General features: G+C 40.8%; 1 protein-coding gene across 4 annotated transcripts in view; it reads left to right on the forward strand.

Annotated features, from left to right (window-relative positions):
* The first annotated feature begins 3581 nt into the window (after positions 1–3581).
* STK17B (serine/threonine kinase 17b) overlaps positions 3582–18840 on the forward strand; it is a 42499-nt gene continuing 27240 nt past the window's right edge. The window contains exons 1-3 of one of the 4 annotated variants that reach the window (XM_033230789.1): positions 8480–8743; positions 13701–13960; positions 16662–16827. In XM_033230789.1, coding sequence (XP_033086680.1) covers positions 16706–16827 — 122 coding nt within the window. In that variant the 5' untranslated portion in view covers positions 8480–8743; positions 13701–13960; positions 16662–16705. Of the gene's footprint in view, positions 3855–8456; positions 8744–13700; positions 13961–16654; positions 16828–18840 lie in introns of those variants that run through there. The other 3 variants (XM_033230790.1, XM_033230788.1, XM_033230787.1) reach the window with 3 other exon arrangements.

Genomic DNA, 18840 nt, shown 5'->3' on the forward strand with positions numbered 1-18840 from the left:
ATTATTTGATTAGTTCTACATTCTCTAAATTTGAATATTTGAAGCAATAGCAGACTCATTCATTTTTCTAAACAAAGCCTTTCATTTTAGAACAGTTTTAGATTCATACCCAACCAATTTCCCTTTTTATTATAGGATCTTACATTAGCAAGGGTGCATTTGTCGCAACTGATAAACCAATATTAATACATTATTATTAAATAAAGATTTCCTTAGTTTTTGCCTAACATCATTTTTCTATTCCAGGTTCCCACCCAGGATACCACTACACTCAGTCATAGCATCTCCTCAGGTCCCTCTTGGCTGTAACTATTTCTCAGACTTCCCTTGTTTTGGATGGCCTTGACAGTTTTGACGAGTATAGGTCAGGCATTTTATAGAATGTTCCTCAACTGGGATTTGCCGAATGATTTTCTCATGGTTGCACTGGGGTTATGGGTTTTTAGGAGGAAGACTACACAGGCAAAGTATCATTCTTATCACGTTATATTAAGGGTACACAACATCATGACTTATGACTTATGACTACTGACCTTAACCTTGATCATCTGGTTTGAGGTGGGTTTCATCAGGTTTCTCCACCCTAAAGTTCCTTTCTCCCCATCTCTTCCTATATTTCAGTCTTTGGAAGAAAGTCACTATCGGGCAGCCCACACTTAAGGAGTGGGGAGTTATGCTCCACCGACTTGAGGGAGGAGTATCTGCATAAATTATTCATATTTCTTCTGTATGGAAGATTTGTCTATTCTTTCAACCATTTATTTATATCAGTATGAATTCATAGATATTTATTTTATACTTTGGGTTATAGTCTACTACTGCTTTATTTCTTGTGTTGCTCAAATTGTCCTAGCTTTGGCAATTGTGAGCTCCTGTAGTTGGCTTTTGGGTCCCTTCCCTTTGAATGCCCCCATAATTGCATGGTGGTGTTTGCTTGCACTTCCTTCTTTCTGGTCTACAAGATACTTCAGGCCCATCTGTATATTTCCATCCTCAGTCATAGAAGCAGCCATTTCTCCAAAGAGCTTTGATTCCTTTTCTTGGAGAATGATATTAGAGTGCTAAGTATGCTGTTGTTTCTGAGGTGTCATTACTTTTTAGGCACCCTCAGCTGACAGAGCAAGGAGCTATACATGTGTATATAAACCTATGTATATATACATAACCTACAAATATTTCTATATGTAAATATCTGTATCTATATTAAGCTAAACAGGAGTTTCAACCAGATGCCTCTAACTCTGATCCATTACATAGGGATCATTTTAGCCCTCTTTCTTTGCATGTCTTATATACTTGTAAAGTTATTTTAACAATAAAGCAATTTTGGAATGGTGGATATGAGAAGAAACAAAAGGCTGAAAAGAACAAGGACGTCAGGAACTAGATGAATAAAACACCCAAGAAGGTGTGCTCTTTTGTTAGTAGCTAGTTATTAAATATCCACAGTAAAAGTTTGTGTAGGCTGAGTGCGGTGGCTTACGCCTGTAATCCTGACACTTTGGGATGCTGGAGGAAGGTGGATTGCCTGAGCTCAGGAGTTCGAGGCCAGCCTGGGCAAATGGCGAAACCCTGTCTCCACACACACACACAAAATTAGCTGGGTGTGGAGCCCATGCCTGTAGTCCCAGCTACTCAGGAGGCTGAGGCATGAGAATCACTTGAGCCTGGGGGGCAGAGGTTGCAGTGAGCTGAGATCATGCCACTGCACTCCAGCCTGGGTGACAGAGTGAGACTCTGTCTCCAAAAAAAACAAAAAACCTGTGTAGTAGAGGATGGACTTGAATCCTGGCTCTACTCATTACTGCTTGGATGACTGCAAGCAAGTATCTAACTTCCATGTCCCTTAGTTTTCTTATCTTTTTTTTTTTTTTTTTTTTTTTGAGATGGAATCTCACTCTGTCGCCCAGGCTGGAGTGTAGTGGCACAATCTCAGCTCACTGCAAGCTCTGCCTCCCAGGTTCACACCATTCTCCTGCCTCAGCCTCCCAAGTAGCTGGGACTACAGGTGCCCGCCACCACTTCCGGCTAATTTTTTTTGTTGTTGTTGTTGTATTTTTACTAGGGATGGAGTTTCACCGTATTAGCCAGGATGGTCTCGATCTCCTGACCTTGTGATCCACCCGCCTCAGCCTCCAAAAGTGCTGGGATTACAGGCGTGAGCCACCAGGCCCGGCCAGTTTTCTTATCTTTAAAGGAGGAAAGTATAGCACTGTAACTCATAGGAGGATGTGAGGATTAGATGAATTAACATAAGCAACACATTTAGAACAGTGCCAGTCTCATTATTTATGAACTGTTGTTGCCATGTACACTATGAGACAAGTATATTATCTCCATTTTACAGATGAAAAACAGAGGCATAGAGATTTTCTAACCTGCTCAAGATCTCACAGCTGGTAAATTACAGAACCATTCTCTCATAATCTGTGACCTTTTAAAGGTTCTGAACAGCTCTGAACTTACTGCTTCTTCGGTAAAAAGTGAAGCCATGAAATGCTGCTCTATAAATCTAAAGGAAAGGCCAACTACTAAAAAGACTCAAGAATCTTTGAATATTCTCAATGTTAGAAATGCTGTGATAATCAGGAATAGTACCATTTCCCACATTACTAATGCTTTTATGCCACAAAATGGCTCAACTTTCAGAGTAGATTGGCCTTCTCAATGTTCATGCTATCACCTTACACCAGCTGACACAGAGACCACTCCTAACAAGGGAGTTGCTGGGGATTAAAAGTTGGTTCTGCCTTATCTATATCTGCTACTGCCTGCTGTAAGAAGACTCACTCAGTAAAGGGTTTCTGGAAGGGTACCTGCCGTGTACCCTGGAGAATGTGATAGCAGGTTGTCATTCATGGTATATGCAGTTGGTAGAGGAAGTTTCTTAGCAAAGTGAAAAGGGAAGAGATTTATTAGGGAGAGCTCGCAGGCATTATCTACTCAAATCAAATAGATGGCACCCTCTATTTACACCCTATATTTATACCCTATATTTATTTCTTTGCACCACTTGATATCTATTTCCTTTAAACACTGGTGACTAATTTCTTTATCTCACACAGGTCCTTGGACGCCACCATTTGTTGACCTTAGAGCTTTATTCTGAACTTGGGTGTCGCCACCAGATAGATACTGAAAGGAAAAGCAGTCACCTCCCTCTCCCCTTTCCTTTCCAGTGACTTTTTCCCCCAATGATCGCTACTAGCATCAACCATAAGATTTGAGGAAAATCAAAAGTATCTTATAAAGCCATTTGACAAATATTTACATAGGACCCACAATGTCTTGAGCATCTTACTAGTCACAGGGTGCAGTAGTGCACATGGGGAGCTGGCAAACCACTGGTAAATAATAATAGCTTATAGGAATGGAACCAAGGGTTTACTCTTGTTAGGCACTGTTCTTAGTATGCATTATCCCATTTCAATCTCATGGAGGTAGCTATTATTATTATCCCCATTTTACAGATGAGAAAACTGAGGATTGCCCAAAGTCACACAACAAGGAATGGGCAGAACTGGGACTTGAAGGCAGAGCTGTGTGATGTCACACACTTAACCACACATATATCTTCTCTTTCTCTCTCACAGCTTCTCATGAAGTAGAACTTTAGAGCCTGGTGTGTTTGTGGCTGGAGCATAGCAGCTCTTCTACAACTTTGCTGTAGTTTCTACTGAATATTTTGGTTTGCAAATATAAAGGATTCTCTGAAGCACAACCTTAAACAAAGTGTGGTAGACAGCTGGGAGAGGAAAACTGCAGACAGAAAAATGTGGCCGGATGCTCTGGGGGCGGGTGGCAGCGATGTTCGGCCAGGTGGCTCCAAAGAGAGGAAGCGGTGACGCATTGAGGTAAGAGGGCTGACAGATGAAACCACATGGACCCCAAGACAGAGTGGAAGAAGGGTGCCTTAAATATTGTAGGGTGTGCTTTTATCAGGTTATGAGAATGCAGTTGGGATACAGGTTTGCTTTCTCTTGCCTGTATCATCGGAGTGATGATTCAGATAAATTTAAAAATTACTTTATCCTGAAGTATGTCTGATATGAAGAGGCTTAAATAATATCTTAGGATTAAGAGTCAGGAGACCTAAATTATTGTTCGGATATGCACCACTTAGTTTAGGTGTGTGATCTTTTGCAAGTCCCTCAACTTCTCTCATTGTAGGTTTCTTCCCTTCTAAAACAAGGGAGTTGGGTTACTGAACTGCAAGAACTTTTCTAGCTCTAGACTGCTCTGATTGTCTCTAGCACTGGAAATTTAGACACAATTAGAAGGCACGTTTCTAGCCCTTTAGACCTACACTGCCTAACTTAGTAGCCACACGTGGCCATGGAACACTTGAGATGTGGCTAACATGACTAAATTTTCAATTTTATTTCATTGTCATTAAATTTAGAGTAAGAAACTGATATTCTATTTAGTTATTGAAAAACTTTGTTTATTTTTGAGACAGAGTCTTGCTTTGTCGCCCAAGCTGGAGTGCAGTGGCACACGATCTCGGCCGACTGCAACCTCTGCCTCCTGTGTTCAAGTGATTCTCCTGCCTCAGCCTACCAAGTTGCTGGGATCATAGGAAGCTGTCAACATGCCTGGCTAATTTTTGTATTTTTAGTAGAGATGGGGTTTCACCATGTTGGCCAGGCTGGTCTTGAACTCCTGACCTCAAATGATCCACCTGCCTTGGACCCCCAAAGTGCTAGGATTACAGACATGAGCCACTGCACCTGGTGTGAAAAACTTAACTATGTTCAAAACAACTTAGGAATGTGAATCTGCTTTTTGCAACAGTAAATATTGTGAAATCTAAATACAGATTAAGTGTTTCTGATGAAAATTTGGCATGCGAATTGAGACATGCTGTAAGTATAAAATACACACCAAATTTAAGACAATATTAAAAAAGGAGGTAAAATAATTTTTATTTTACTATAAATATTTTAAAATAAAGTCTCAATAATTATGTTGATTACATGTCGAAATGACAATGTTTTAGAAATATTGGGTTAAATAAAATGTTAAAATTAATTTTATCTGTTTACTTTTAAAAATATGACTACTAGAACATTAGCCAATGTGCGTGGCATTTCTTCTGGGTAGCTTTTACAGGACAGGTTATACACTATAAACTGCAGTGAGTGGTTGGATTGGCATACTGGCCCTAGTTGAACATGAATGTTTTGGAGAGGAAAACTGTGTCACCCTTTAAGGAAGACACTTGTACCAGTCTGAGTTATTATTCTCATCAGACAAAACATGCCCCAATTACCTTTGCTAATAGTGTTTCGAGAGAGTCAGGGAATGTGAGGTCTCTTAGAGTCTCTCGTTCTCAGTGCTTTCAAAATTGCAATTTGTTGTAGGCACCATGGGTAAATGCACTGTGACATCTCCATCTGAGTACACTCACCATTCCTACCTCCAGAGAGGGGATCTGTTTGGAGGAGCCTGTCTCCATTCAGTGAGCACCCCTGTTGGGTGGGGGGTTGAGCCACACCCCTTCAGAGGCTGTTGGCCTTGCCTGTGTCTGGCTACTTTTAGCCTGGCCACAGGTTTCTGGTGTATTCAGTTCTAGACAGGTAGTAGAGCTTGTTTTGCCTTTTCCACATAAATTCTTCAGAAGGAGGGTGTGTCAGTGGCTAGAGTTTTGAGTTTGAGGCCTTCATCTCTGTGCAAAACCCTCCTTTTCTGTATCTATAGGGAGTAAATATGGAATCAGTGAGAGTCACTTTCCTGATCATTATGTAGTCAGTATGAGGTGACTGACTTGGTGTGACTGGGGAAGGTCCCTTCCCTGGACAGAATATGGTGAGTGTCTTGCCATCACCAGAGAGGATCACCTGCCCTGGCCACGTGTGGTAAGCCACTTGCGGTGACTGGGAAGGATCACTCCTAGTCAGTGTGTGATTACTAACCTGGAGTGATCTGGGAAGACCACTGCATTTGTTTGCTCAGGCTGTCATAACAAATACCACAGAGCGGACGGCTTTAACAGACAGTTCTGGAGGCTAGAGGCCCTTGATCAAGATATCAGCAGGTCTTGTTTCTTCTGAGACCTCTCTGCTTGCTTTGCAAATGGCCACCTTTTTGTTATGTCCTCACAGGGTTGACCCTTAGTGTTGTATGTGTCCTAATTTATTCTTATCAGGACACTGGTCATCTTGGATCAGGGGCCACTCATCTCGTTTTACCTTAATTACTTCTTTAAAGGCCCTATCTCCACATACAGTCATACTCTGAGTTCCTGAGGGTTAGAATTTCAACGTATGAACTGGAAAAGAACACAACTGAGCCCATAACAACCACCATCCATAGTCAGACTGTGTCATTCAGGGAAGGTCAACTTAATGAACTGTGTGGTCAGAGGCAATGACCACCGAATGACCATCAGCTCACCTGGAGATTTCCTACTCGAGGGAATGAGAGCAAGAACATAATCTTTGACATGGTTATGAATGAGTTTAGGTAAATGAGGTGGATGGAGGAATGTGTTGACTTCTGAATTTTCCTGCAAGGCCACAGATGTACTGTCTCCTCCTCAGCACCATGAATTCCTTGTTACTTGAACCACAGTGCCTGAGACCAAGTGCAGTTGAATGTCCTTGGGATAGTGTGATAAATCCTAGTTAACAAATCTGACATCAGGCACAAGGGTTAACAACCTATTTAGGGTCATAAAAGAAACACAAACTATCAGCCCTGCACCAAAGAACATAAGGCAGAGGTGATCAGGCTGGGAAGAGAAAGTAGGAATCAGCAGAGTTCTGATTCCTGAAGAGGGTAACCTTCTTAAAGTCAGAAACTGATGAACAGGTGTGGATGAGGAGGATGGTGATAAGCTGGAGCTAAGGCAGAAGCAGGAAAATGCAAGACATGACAATATCCCTAGGAGGCTGGCTGATTACAGCAGAGGTATTGTGACCAAGAGGACTGGCTTACAGTGGTGCCAGAGAGAGAAAAGTCTGTGTCTAGGTGTGAAGTGATGTGGGATTGGATTAGTGACGGGGAGGATGGGGTGAGTGTGAGAAGGTTGCCAAAAGCTGGCAAATGATGAAATGTTGAAATTAAGGAGGTCCAAAGTTAAACACACAACCCCAAAACCCACCGTAATGATGTAATCCTGTGACCACCATGAAGTTACTAGTTTTGGTACTGGTGCTGAGACCTCCTGAATGCAACACCTATGTTCATGAAAGAAAAGATGGAAACAGTCTCATTGCTTACGGATTCTTAGACCCCAGAAAAGTTAATTCCAGTGTGTGCCATTTTGTTTATTTTCATCCTAACTTTAGGCTTCTCTAGTCAGCCCAATTGTTAGCAACGAGACATTAGATAGATGGAAGCAATATTCTTCATTTGACAAGGTTTAGGGGCAAGACATTATTAAACCGGGATGAGTTAACGTAAGTAACAACAAACAGACTTCATAAAAAGGGCTGTGATGTATTCTATACCTTTTTCTTGGGGAAAATGCAGTGGGAAAGGGAAACAGCTAGCTTCATAGGAATTTGCTTGGCTTGGTGGGATAGAACAAGAAAACCTGTCCTTTATATGTTAACTGAGCATTAAGTCTTTTGAAAGCAAGAGGACGACTCCACTCCCAGTATCTTTTCCCAAGGAAGGGCTTTCTGCAATTATCTTAAATGTCCTCTGAAAGCAATCCTAGATTACATAACTAATCCCATATATGTATGAGTATGTGTGTATCCTATACATATAAACTAGGATTATATATCTATGTAAAACATTTGTGTCTTGCACAGAACTTTGAAAATTTCCACTGTCTTCAAAGGGTAACAGATCTTGAGTACGTTGCTAAGGGCTTTCATCTTTTTCCTTGGCACCATATATGCAAAATCGGTTATTCAGCCTATTGGGACCCTCCCTACATTGCCTTCAGTCAATGCCTCAGAAGGGACACCATTCGCGACAGGAGACTTTAGCAGTGGGGTCCAGGTTCCATAAATCCCCAACTGATGTTGACGCTCCGAGGAACCTCTGCCAAGTTGAAGAAAACTGGGTTCTCCACTTAGATAGTAGGTTCAGGTCCTAAGGAAGATTCCCAGGAAGAGTCAGAAAATAGGTCTTTGGTAGGCACTGAAGTTTGGTAACTAGTTGCAGGCAGCTGGGACGAATTTTCCGGCTTCCTTCTCTCAGGTCTCCGGATATTCACACCTCTCGACTGACCTCTCTGAAGGTAGGAAGGAGTGCACCCAGCAGGAGCTCCAGCCCTCCGCCCCTCCGCCCCTCCCTCGCGGCAGCCCCGGTGCGCCCCACCTGCGCCGCCACGCCGCTGCGCCTCCCCGCCCCGCCTCGGGCCGGCCCGGCGCCGCACCCTCTCACCGCCGGGCCCCGCCCAGCACACGCGCCCCCGGCTGGTCCCCCGCCCCTCCCGTCACGTGACAGACCCACCCTCCGCACGCGCTCCGATTGGCTCTCCCGACCTAGGGGGAGGGATCTGGCGAACGCCGATGCTCCAGACGCGGCTGCAGTTTTCAAACCTCAACTGCAAGCTTCGGTAGTCCACTCCGCTGCCGTCGCCGGGAGTCACTTCACGGAAAGCAAGGTCAAAACCGTCGGCCCTTGTCTGGAAAAGTAAAAGTGGGTCCTGCCACGTTCGGAGCTCCCTGGCGCCTCGCCCTGCTGGAGCTAGAGAACTCGTCCTGTGGCGGCCCCCGGCGTGGGGCGGGACAGCGGCCCCCTCGTGGGGGCAGTCCCGGGAGAACCTGCAGCGGCCGGAGCGGTCAGTGTCCTGCGGGATTGGCGGGTGGGCTCGGGGCTGCGACGGAACCAGCCCCTTCGGTGCAGAGACCTGGAACGTGAGGAAGGAGGACCCGAGGAGCGTTTAGGCGGTGCGGGGGGTCCAGGGTCCCTTCGGATCCCCGGCTTGGCTGAGAGGGGCTCAGACTCCGTCGCCCCTCAGGTGGCGGATTGCTGCTGGCGCCTCTCCGCTTTGCGGCTGGAGTCCCGGTTCCCTGTGGTTCGGCGCCGGGAACTACCGGCGGTTCTCCCACCACCCTCCTCAGCCCGGGCGCGTGTCTGTGTCTGTGCGTGTCCGTATGTCCCCGTGCGCCCTCCACCCGGCCGGCCCGGGGTCGCGCCAGGCAGAGCCGCCTTCGTGGCGGGCCCGCGCGGGTCCCTTCCACAGCACGGCCACGCGGTCACCCTTGCCTCTCCCGAGTCCCAGCTGCGGCGTGGGTACGGGGCGCGTTCCCATGGAACTCGTGGTCGCGTCCTGTTCCCAGCTGCCTTTAGTCTAGAGAAAGTTCGTGCTCGTCTTGTGGGACGTTTTCAGTTACTGCTTGGGAACAGTGTTTTAAAACCAGCAAGAGAGCAAGACGGGCTACAGCTGTTTCCGTGATTTTTTCAGCGATCTGATTTTTACTTTGATGCCTTGTAACCCACTTAGTGTGCACGACTCATCCTCAAACTATACGACTACTGGATGCCAACGATTTTTGACATTTACCCAGGCTCTTTGTTTTATTGTAGGGAAAAGCGTTTCATTTGAATTCCCTCCGAGGGAGTAGAGACAAAGTTGAAAGAGGCTTTATAGCAGCTGGTAGCTGGCATTAGTTTCTGTCTGGACTAGAGGCACTCTGACATCAATTTGGAAATTGGAGTTAAGAAACAAAATACGTTTTTAAAACCATAATACTGATCAGATTTCACTAATATTTAAATACATGAGGACTGTGTATCACATTCACCGATTGTTTTGTCGATGTAATGTTTACATCTGTGGTGCTAATGGTAAGCTGAACCTTGCCAGGGACGTTTGACGTGTGTGACGTGTGGCCACTTTACGTTTTCAAGTCTATGAGAATGTCTGCGCGGAGACAGCGTAGCCCTGTAGAAATGAGTGGCAGCGTTTTTGAACCCAGCAGCACAATTTTATTAAAGGAAAATATAATAAACCTACTTTCTCATTGATAACACTGTTTTTTAGTTTTATGGTGAACTGCTCAGAAGTAATTTTCAACAAGTGCTTATTTTATAAATATTAGACCGTATACCCGTAGGATTGTGTATTTAAAAAAAAAAAAAACTGGTCCATAGAAGCAGTGCAAAAGTTTTACACTCATCTCCCTCGGATCCTCCTCCTCGGAGCAGATGCTCTATTAAATTTTTTTCTAGTATCTTAATAATTGGAGGCATGAATAGATGTTTTATTTTTGAGATACATATTGTACAGTTTAGATCACTTTTTTCTAAAGTAGGGATCCAAAATTGAGGTGAAATATATTTGCTTACCTGGCAAGACTTTTTAAAAGTAGAATTTCTGTAATTGGAGACCATCCTTTTTTGTGTGTGGATAGAATGGTTGCAGTTAATCTTGGGATCATTGATTAGTGAATTACAATTTGGTTAAGGTAGAATCCGTTTTTAGGAAGTAGGAGGCTTGACTAATCGCTGTGTTAGCATATGAGTAATAAATTTGAAGAAGATACAAGCATTTTTATGGCGGACGTTTCTAGTCAGATAATTTTATTTTTAAGCTTGCACTGTTTTACTGCTGTTAAGTGAACATTTTAACATGTTTTAAAGCTCTTTGATAATTATAAGGGAGAATTTACTTATCAAAATATTTTTGTTTTAATTTTAGAGACACAAGAAATCAAGGAAATCAGTTAATGACACTTTCACTTGATCCTTAAATTGCCCTCAAATTGCATGCATAGTGTATTGTAATTCACATTTTCTGTGTGTAAGATTGTCAGTTAAGAATAGTATTCTGGCCGGGCGCAGTGGCTCACGCCTGTAATCCCAGCACTTTGGGAGGCCGAGGCGCGCGGATCATGAGGTCAGGAGTTCGAGACCAGCCTGACCAATATGGTGAAACCCCCGTCTCTACTAAAAATACAAAAATTAGCTGGGCATTGTGGCGCGTGCCTGTAGTCCCAGCTACTCAGGAGGCTGAGGCAGAAGAGTTGCTTGACCCGGGAAGCGGAGGTTGCAGTGAGTGGAGATCGCCCCGCTGCACTCCAGCCTGGGTGACAGCGCGAGACTCTGTCTCAAAAAAAATAAAATAAAAAAGAATGGTATTCCTAGGCTTACTACTTTTCAAGGATACTGATCGATTCTTCTTTTTGTAAAGAAATCTTTTGCACTGTATGGGTATTTGTTTTGTCAGAAACATTAGCAATCATTTATCTACTACCTTTCCACTTAGGAAAACTTCAAATGTCAGTTGCTTTAGTTTTTCATCATATTGATGACAAAATTCAGTGATTTTATGTTTAAGTACTGTAGTTTGTATTCTATGCTGGACTGTTATCAAAGGCTATTTCTTTGAATATTGCAATTAAGAAATGTTCTTACAAAGTTACAAACACTTATTTTTATCTATGTTGTAATGTTGCAATTTTCAAGGCATACTTAATTAAAAGTTTTTTATTATCCTTTTTCCAGAACATTTAACCTCAAACTTCAGTGCCGTTTAAAAGATGTATATTAGTTTCTTTTAATATTTATATGCATTATATTTTGGTTCATCCCTGACCCTTTGCAATTACTCCAAAAGAGTGTGTAGTGATACCCTAAGCATTGAAAATTTTTAACAGTGAGATGGTAATTTCCTCTTTAATTCTTAAAGGATCAGATTCCATTTTGCATTGTGATAGTTACTGAATAAATAGTACTTCAGCGGTGCTCTTAAGTAAACAATATTTTACAACAGAAACCTAATTTTCCATCTTGTGAATGACAAGCACCATGCATTTGTTGCCCACCCCCGCATCCCCGACTCTGTTTCCGTTTTTCAACGTCTTGTCCTGGTTCACAATTACAGGGTTTAATTCTTTTTCTGGATGTGGGAAGACACAGCATTAGGCCTTAGGGTCTTGGCACAGAATCAGGCCTAGGAGTCATTGCCTGACTCTTCAGCCCTTGGATGGTATATACTAGAATAGTTGGATTAGAGTTAGTTTAGCTGACTTCCTATTGTGATTTTTAGAGGATTAAATTTATGAATTATATTTTCTGTTCAAAATATTTTTAAAAACAAAACCTGTTAGCAGAATACATATAAGGAATCTCTTCCTTGAAATTGGAAATCATCATCATTTCCGTCTTGATACCAATGCTTCTAATCAGTGACTAATTAAAAATGAATACTTCTGCCACACCAGGTGAAAGTTCTTCCTTTACTTTTGATGGACGCTAAATCTCTTTTTCGGTTTCCTAGGGAAAGCTTGCTAGCAGTAAATACCTGAAATGCCTATGTAGAAAGGAGTCGCTTCCCTTACAATCTTGGTGCTTACTTTGCTTCCTGTTGCCTTTCCAGTTTACTTCGTGAAGATCTAAACTTATCAGTGATAAATCTTGATAGGACACTTACCTGAATTTCCTGATTTTTGGTGGCTCTTAAAAGAGTGATGTTCTTAACTGCAGTAGGTATTTGTATTAATAGCTTGTATTAAAAACAAGTAGCCACCTTGTCTGGAAACAGTGGAAAAAACAAAAGGTCTGTTGGCATTACATTATAGTATATGACAAAATCATTTTATCTGCGTTTCCAGACTTTGTGGCTACCTGTTTAGAACTGACATTTTGTAAGTGCAATTTAAAATACTTTATTTGTCCAAATACTGAATTAAGCAGAGACTAGCTGCATTCAGAGCTCCAGTACTGTAAATTCAAGATGGATCTCAAGTTCTCCTAACCCCTCAAAGACATGAGATGTACCTACAATTTCTTTTTGCTCTATCTGATAATTCTGACAATTCAGTTTATCAAACATTTTTTAAATTCCTACCGGGTGGCAGATACCATGCTGGTGGCTTAGGCACAAAAGTAAAAGGATGCTGCCCTTTAAACACTAAACAGAACTGTAATCTAACATGTTACATTTTGAGGTAAGGAAGTATGCCAAGGGTCCTCTTATTTGAAGCATAAAGGAGAAGCATTTAAATCAACCTGTGGTTTTTAGGCAAAGCTTCCTGGGGGAGAGGCCATTCTGTGTTGAGTTATGAAGGATGTGTAAGAAGAGTTAGCCATTTAAGGCAAGTAGAAAGGCTTTTTCAGGCAAAGAAGTATAACAAAGATGTGGTGACAAAATATGAAATATGAGTGCCTCAGGAAATGTAGCTAGTGTATACTTGGCCTCAGAGGCCTTTATGTGTCATGCTGTAAGTACTTGAAAGCTGCTTCTACTGGGGAGCTAATGAAGGAATCAAAACAGACAATTTGATTTTCTAAATGTCTTTATTATTATATATTCTATTTTTTAAAAACTTATTTGATAATTTTGAAAATAAGTATCATGATAAATACTTTTTAAAATAGAGCTAGAGGTTTGTAGACATAGTCTTGCTTTTGTTCACATCACACTTGCTTTCTGCATTCAAGTAAGTGAAGGCCCAGGTCAAACCTAATATTTCCTTCTTTTCCTTCCTTCACTGATCTACTTCTAAATTCTTATGGCAATTATTATAATGAGAACTAATGAAAAAAATCTTTAAAAATAAGTGAGATACCATTATTTTTAGTAGTACTATGTGATTAAAAGCTTAATTGTGTCTTACCTTCTATTACACTTTTTATAGGATCTAATTGTGCCTATAAACGTGTATACACATGCATATAAATTTACTTACCAGATCCCTTAAGATTTTTTTTAACCGGTATAACCTGATAAAATGTTATGAAATGGATTTCAAATGGAGTGAGACGTATTGGTAATTTAGAATCGGTTATAGGTATATGAAGTGTGGTAGAAGACAAGAAAAGGCCTGAGAATTGTTGGAGTTAAAGAGAATTTGGTGGGAAATTTAGGAAGATACAAGAAGGAGCAACAGAGAACTGACTGATAACCTGCATGTACCTTATATGAAGGGCAACCAGATGTTTGTGGAGGGCTTGGTGGACAAAGGTGACATTCATGCTCCACTATATGCAAAATTGGCTAAAGGAGAAGAAATGGAAAAATATCTTGGCTCTGACAGTTGGTTCCAATGCAGTAAATAAAAGGAAAATGAATTTAAGAAATGCTTAATGGATGCCTAAAGCAGCTTGTGATGTAGGTATATTTCCAATAAATATATGAACTTATGAGGAAATTGGTACCCATATTGATCTTTCAGAACAATGGAAAAAAATCAGTGAAACTGAGCACTATCAGAACTAAGAAGATACACAAATAGTTACAATAGAAAACAAAAATGCTTTTAAGAATTAAGTTTAGACTAAGTTGGGATGAAAATTTTGTACATGGAAATGGTACAGCTGTTCAACAATGGCAGGGAACTGCAGGGAGAGTATTTTTGGGTAGAATGTTAATTTTGTTTTGTGGAACAATAACGATATGCCCTGGTGACTTGCATTGTACCTGTGTCAGTGGACATGAGTTCAGCATATTTTAAGTTTTAATCCTTGCAGCACTGGAAGATCGATTCTTTTATCATCCATACTTTAGAGGCAGCACAGTCGAAGCTTTCTTCACTAATAAACAGGGAAATGCGAAGTAAATCGCAACAAAATTCCATTTCACCTTCATCACGCTAGGATAGCCAAAATTAAAAGTCTGAATTGTGCAAGTATTGTCAAAGTAGTGATAAACTGTCCCATCCAATGCTAGTGGGAGTGTAAACTGGGGGTGGAAAGAAGGGGCTGTGTTTAATATGTTTTATTCTGAATTTACATGAAATATGACCAAGTAATAAGATTGGAAAGTAAATGTTTGTATATGGTGTTCCTTGTCTTATATTTGAAATATTACATGTATTGTGTTCTTTTTAAATAACTGTGTTGCCACAGATCAGGTGACTTAACAGAAGTATATTTTCTCAACAATTCTGGAGGCTAGAAATCTGGGATCAGGGTGTGTGCGGGGTTGGTTTCTTCTGAGGCCTGCCCTCTTGTCTTGTAGATGGCGGTCTTCTCCTAGTGTGTTCACATAGTCTTTCCTCTGTGTGTGTCTGTGTCCTAACTGGCCCACTTTAATGACCTCATTTTAACTTAATCACCTTTTTAAAGGCCCCATCTCCAAAGATAGTAACATTATGAGATACAGGGGTTAGGGTTTTTCAACTTAGGAATTTGGGGGAGGACACAATTCAGCCCATAACAATAGCAAAGTTAAATAATTTAATTAAGGTCTCATAGCTGGTATGATGGATAAATGGAATTCAGACCCAGGTGTCTTTCAGTCTAAAGGTTATTCTCAGAATGCTACACTATGACCCTCCTAGAGATGTACCCCAAAACTGGTTAGAGCTTTGTTTCCCCAAAGACTAAGAGATGTAGAGACAACAATTTTACTATCTAGTTGTGTGAAAGCTATAATTTTAATTTAATTTAATTTAATTTTTTGAGACAAGGTCTCCATCTGTCACCCAGGCTGAACTGCAGTGATGCATTCATAATTTGAGAATAACACCAAAAAGAGAAAATGTAGAAACTGAAAACACTGAACTCTAAGTAGAATATAGTTGGCATTTGAATTTAGGAAGATGAAGAACAGTACATGTAAGTAGAAAATAGGAAAAAAAGATGGCAGAGAAGGCACAAATGCTTAGCAGGAGGGTGCTAAAAGAATAATACTTGATATTTTATTAAGTAGGCATAGCAGTAAGTCACAAGTGTCTTGAAATATAGTATCTGTTATTGTTTTATGAATGCAATTAACGTAATAGTTTTGATAACACTGAACGCATGTAAACATCAAAAATTTCCAGATATATATACCAGCTTCAGATACAGAACTTCGGAATAAAGCTTTGTGTATAGATTAGTCACTCCTCCAACAAAATTATTGAGCACTTCATACATAGCAGGCTCTGTGCTAGGTGCTGTCAAAGGAGGGACTCGTAAGACCTTTGAGAGTTTCTGAGTTTAGTACTGAAACATAGCCAATCCATGGAAAAAGTTCTGTTTCTTGTAGTCCTTCATGTCAGTAATATAACTCAGAGTATGTGCATTTACCACCAAATTTCTTTAGCCATGTGAAAATAAGTTTAAAATGAATAATTATTCTCTTGTTGTATTAAATTACCTATTATGTGAAGCCTATAACTTTATCTATCTATCTATCTATTTATTTATTTATTTATTTATTGAGATAAGGTCTCGCTCTGTTGCCCAAACTGAACTGCAGTAGCACATTCATAGCTCACTGCAGCCTCAAACTTCTGGGCTCAAGTGATGCTTCTGCCTCAGCCTCCCAAGCAGCTGGGACTACAGGTGCGAGCCACTACACCCAGTTAATGTTTAAATATTTTCATAGAGATGGGGTCTCCCTGTGTTGCCAGGACTGGTCTTGAACTTCTGGCCTCAAGTGATCTTCCTGCCTCAGCCTCCCAAAGTGCTGGGATTACAGGCGTGCACCACCATGTCCAGCTGAAACCTCTATAACTTTAAAGAATGGAGTTTTATGATGAAACTAACTGATTGTTTGTGTTATAATTTTATCATAACTATTTTTTTTAATTGAGAGAACTTTCACAGTAGTTTTATTCTGAAATGAAGTCAGTAACTTCGTTCAAGTGCCACAGTGTTACTGGTTTATGTGTGTGCTTTTTGTTTTTTCCTCCTGGGTAGAATGTACTCTTTAAATCTTTTTTTTTTTAGTTGTATTTTATAGCTATATTTGGAGCTGTGTAATGTAATGCACATCCTGCCCGAGATAACATCTTTTCTCTGTCTTCTCTTTTTTTGCATAGGTAAAAATAAGTGACTAAAGAAGCAGACCTAGGAATCACCTAACATGTCGAGGAGGAGATTTGATTGCCGAAGTATTTCAGGCCTGCTAACTACAACTCCTCAAACTCCAATGAAAATGGAAAACTTTAATAATTTCTATATGCTTACATCTAAAGAGCTAGGGAGGTAAGAAAACCATATGATGTATATGCCATCTAAATTCAGATTTTGGATTTGTGTTTTTATAATTCTATAAAACTCACTCTGGGATCGTTATTTAACAATGATTAGGAAGGAAAGCTGTCATCTCTGTTGCTATTACCTAGGGTCTAGTCTTAACTGACTTGAAAACCAAATCTGTGGAGGGTTTAGTGAACTTACATCATACAACCTACCTAGCCTCAGAGCCTCTGATAGGAGGTCTCTGTCCTTATGTGAGGCTGTGCATGGGAAGAGGCAGCTCAGCATAGTGGACTGCTGAGTTCAAGTCTGGACTCCACCATTTACTAGGTGTGTGACTTCAACTAAATAACTGTACCTCTCTTTTAAATTTGTATTTGTGGCGGGATCTCACTCTGTTGCTCAAGCTGGGGTGCAGTGACATGTTCTTGGCTCACTGCAACCTCCTGTCTCCTGGGCTCAAGGGATCTCCCACCTCAGCCTCCTAAGTAGCTGGGACTGCAGGCACACACCACCACACTGGGCTGTTTTTTTGTAGAGACAAGGTTTTGCCATGTTGCCCAGACTGGTCTCCAGCTCCTGGGTTCAAGCAATCCTCTGGCCGTGGCCTCCCAAAGTGCTGAGATAGCAGGTGTGAGCCCCTGCGCCCTGCCGACTGTACCTCTTAGTGCTGTCGTTTCCTCATCTGAAAAGTAGGGGTGAAGGTAATTGTGTCTATCTTATATGGTTGTTATGAGAATTAAGTTAGTTAATATTTGTAAAGTGCCTAGTACAATGCTCTGTAAGTTTTTGTTAAATGAAATATTTTTTTAAATTCCTAGGATATTGTGTTTGGCTTTAAAACAAAAAAAGAATAGGAAGATTCTCCCCCATATCCTAAGTTGAACAGAAAGAATGAATTCACATTTTGTAGTCTGATTCTATGTCACAACAAATGAGTGTTTTATAAGTAAAAGCCTTTACAAATTATTTTCCCTTAACCAGTGTATAAACTCTGTATGGCCAAGAGTGACATGATATTATGAAACCATTCTGTACTACCATTTTAATATATGTAAAGTTATAAAAGATATACCAAGTTATTTAAGTTATACATTCAGCATCTTTTGAGCTTTAAATTAAAGGTGCTTCATGAAGGGTTGGAAGATGGTGATCATTATGTATCTTCAGTTTGATTTTAGTTCTGGAAGTAAATGTTTTGTCGTATGTTAAATGGTTTACTAAGTCCATGTTTGTGTTGATAAATGTGCAGCAAAACAGTGTGATTGATTTTTATCTTTGAAAATCTCAATGTGAAAAGAAAAATTGACTGAATCATGAAAAGTAAAGTAATTTCATTCTTGGTGGCCTTTTACCTTAAGGGCAGAGGCAAGTCCTGGCTTTTTCACGTTGCAGATGTTGGATGCAGCCTTTCTTTTGCAAAATAAGAATTATAATATCTGGCCAGGCGTGGTGACTCACGCCTGTAATCCCAGCACTTTGGAAGGCTGAGGCGGGTGGATCATGAGGTCAGGAGTTCGAGACCAGCCTGGCCAACATAGTGAAACCCTGTCTCTACTAAAAATACAAAATTAGCCAGGCATGGTTGTTTGTGCTTATAGTCCCAGCTACTTGGGAGGCTGAGGCAGGAGAATCACTTGGACCCGGCAGGCGAAGGTTGCAGTGAGCCAGTATCACGCTACTGCACTACAGCTTGGGCAACACTGTAAGACTTTGTCTCAAAAAAAAAAAAAAAGAAGTATAATATCTAACTCATTGACCAAGAATTAAATATAAAAGCACATGTCATAATACCTGGCATACTAATTTAATGTGCAAAATATTTGGGTGTTTTAATGGTGTATTACAAGATATAGTTTTTAGAACCTTTTAAAATGTTTTTAAGAAATTGTTCTAAATCTTAATTACTTCACTTTGCATTATAATAGGAAGAAGAAAGGGTTTTTTTTTCTTTTTTTTTCTCTTTTTTAAGTTTCCTGTATCTTGCATAGAACCATAGAATCTCTGCATTGGAAAGAC

This window comes from Trachypithecus francoisi, unplaced genomic scaffold (genome assembly GCF_009764315.1).
Source record: "Trachypithecus francoisi isolate TF-2019V2 unplaced genomic scaffold, Tfra_2.0 Lachesis_group13, whole genome shotgun sequence".
NCBI lineage: Eukaryota > Metazoa > Chordata > Mammalia > Primates > Cercopithecidae > Trachypithecus > Trachypithecus francoisi.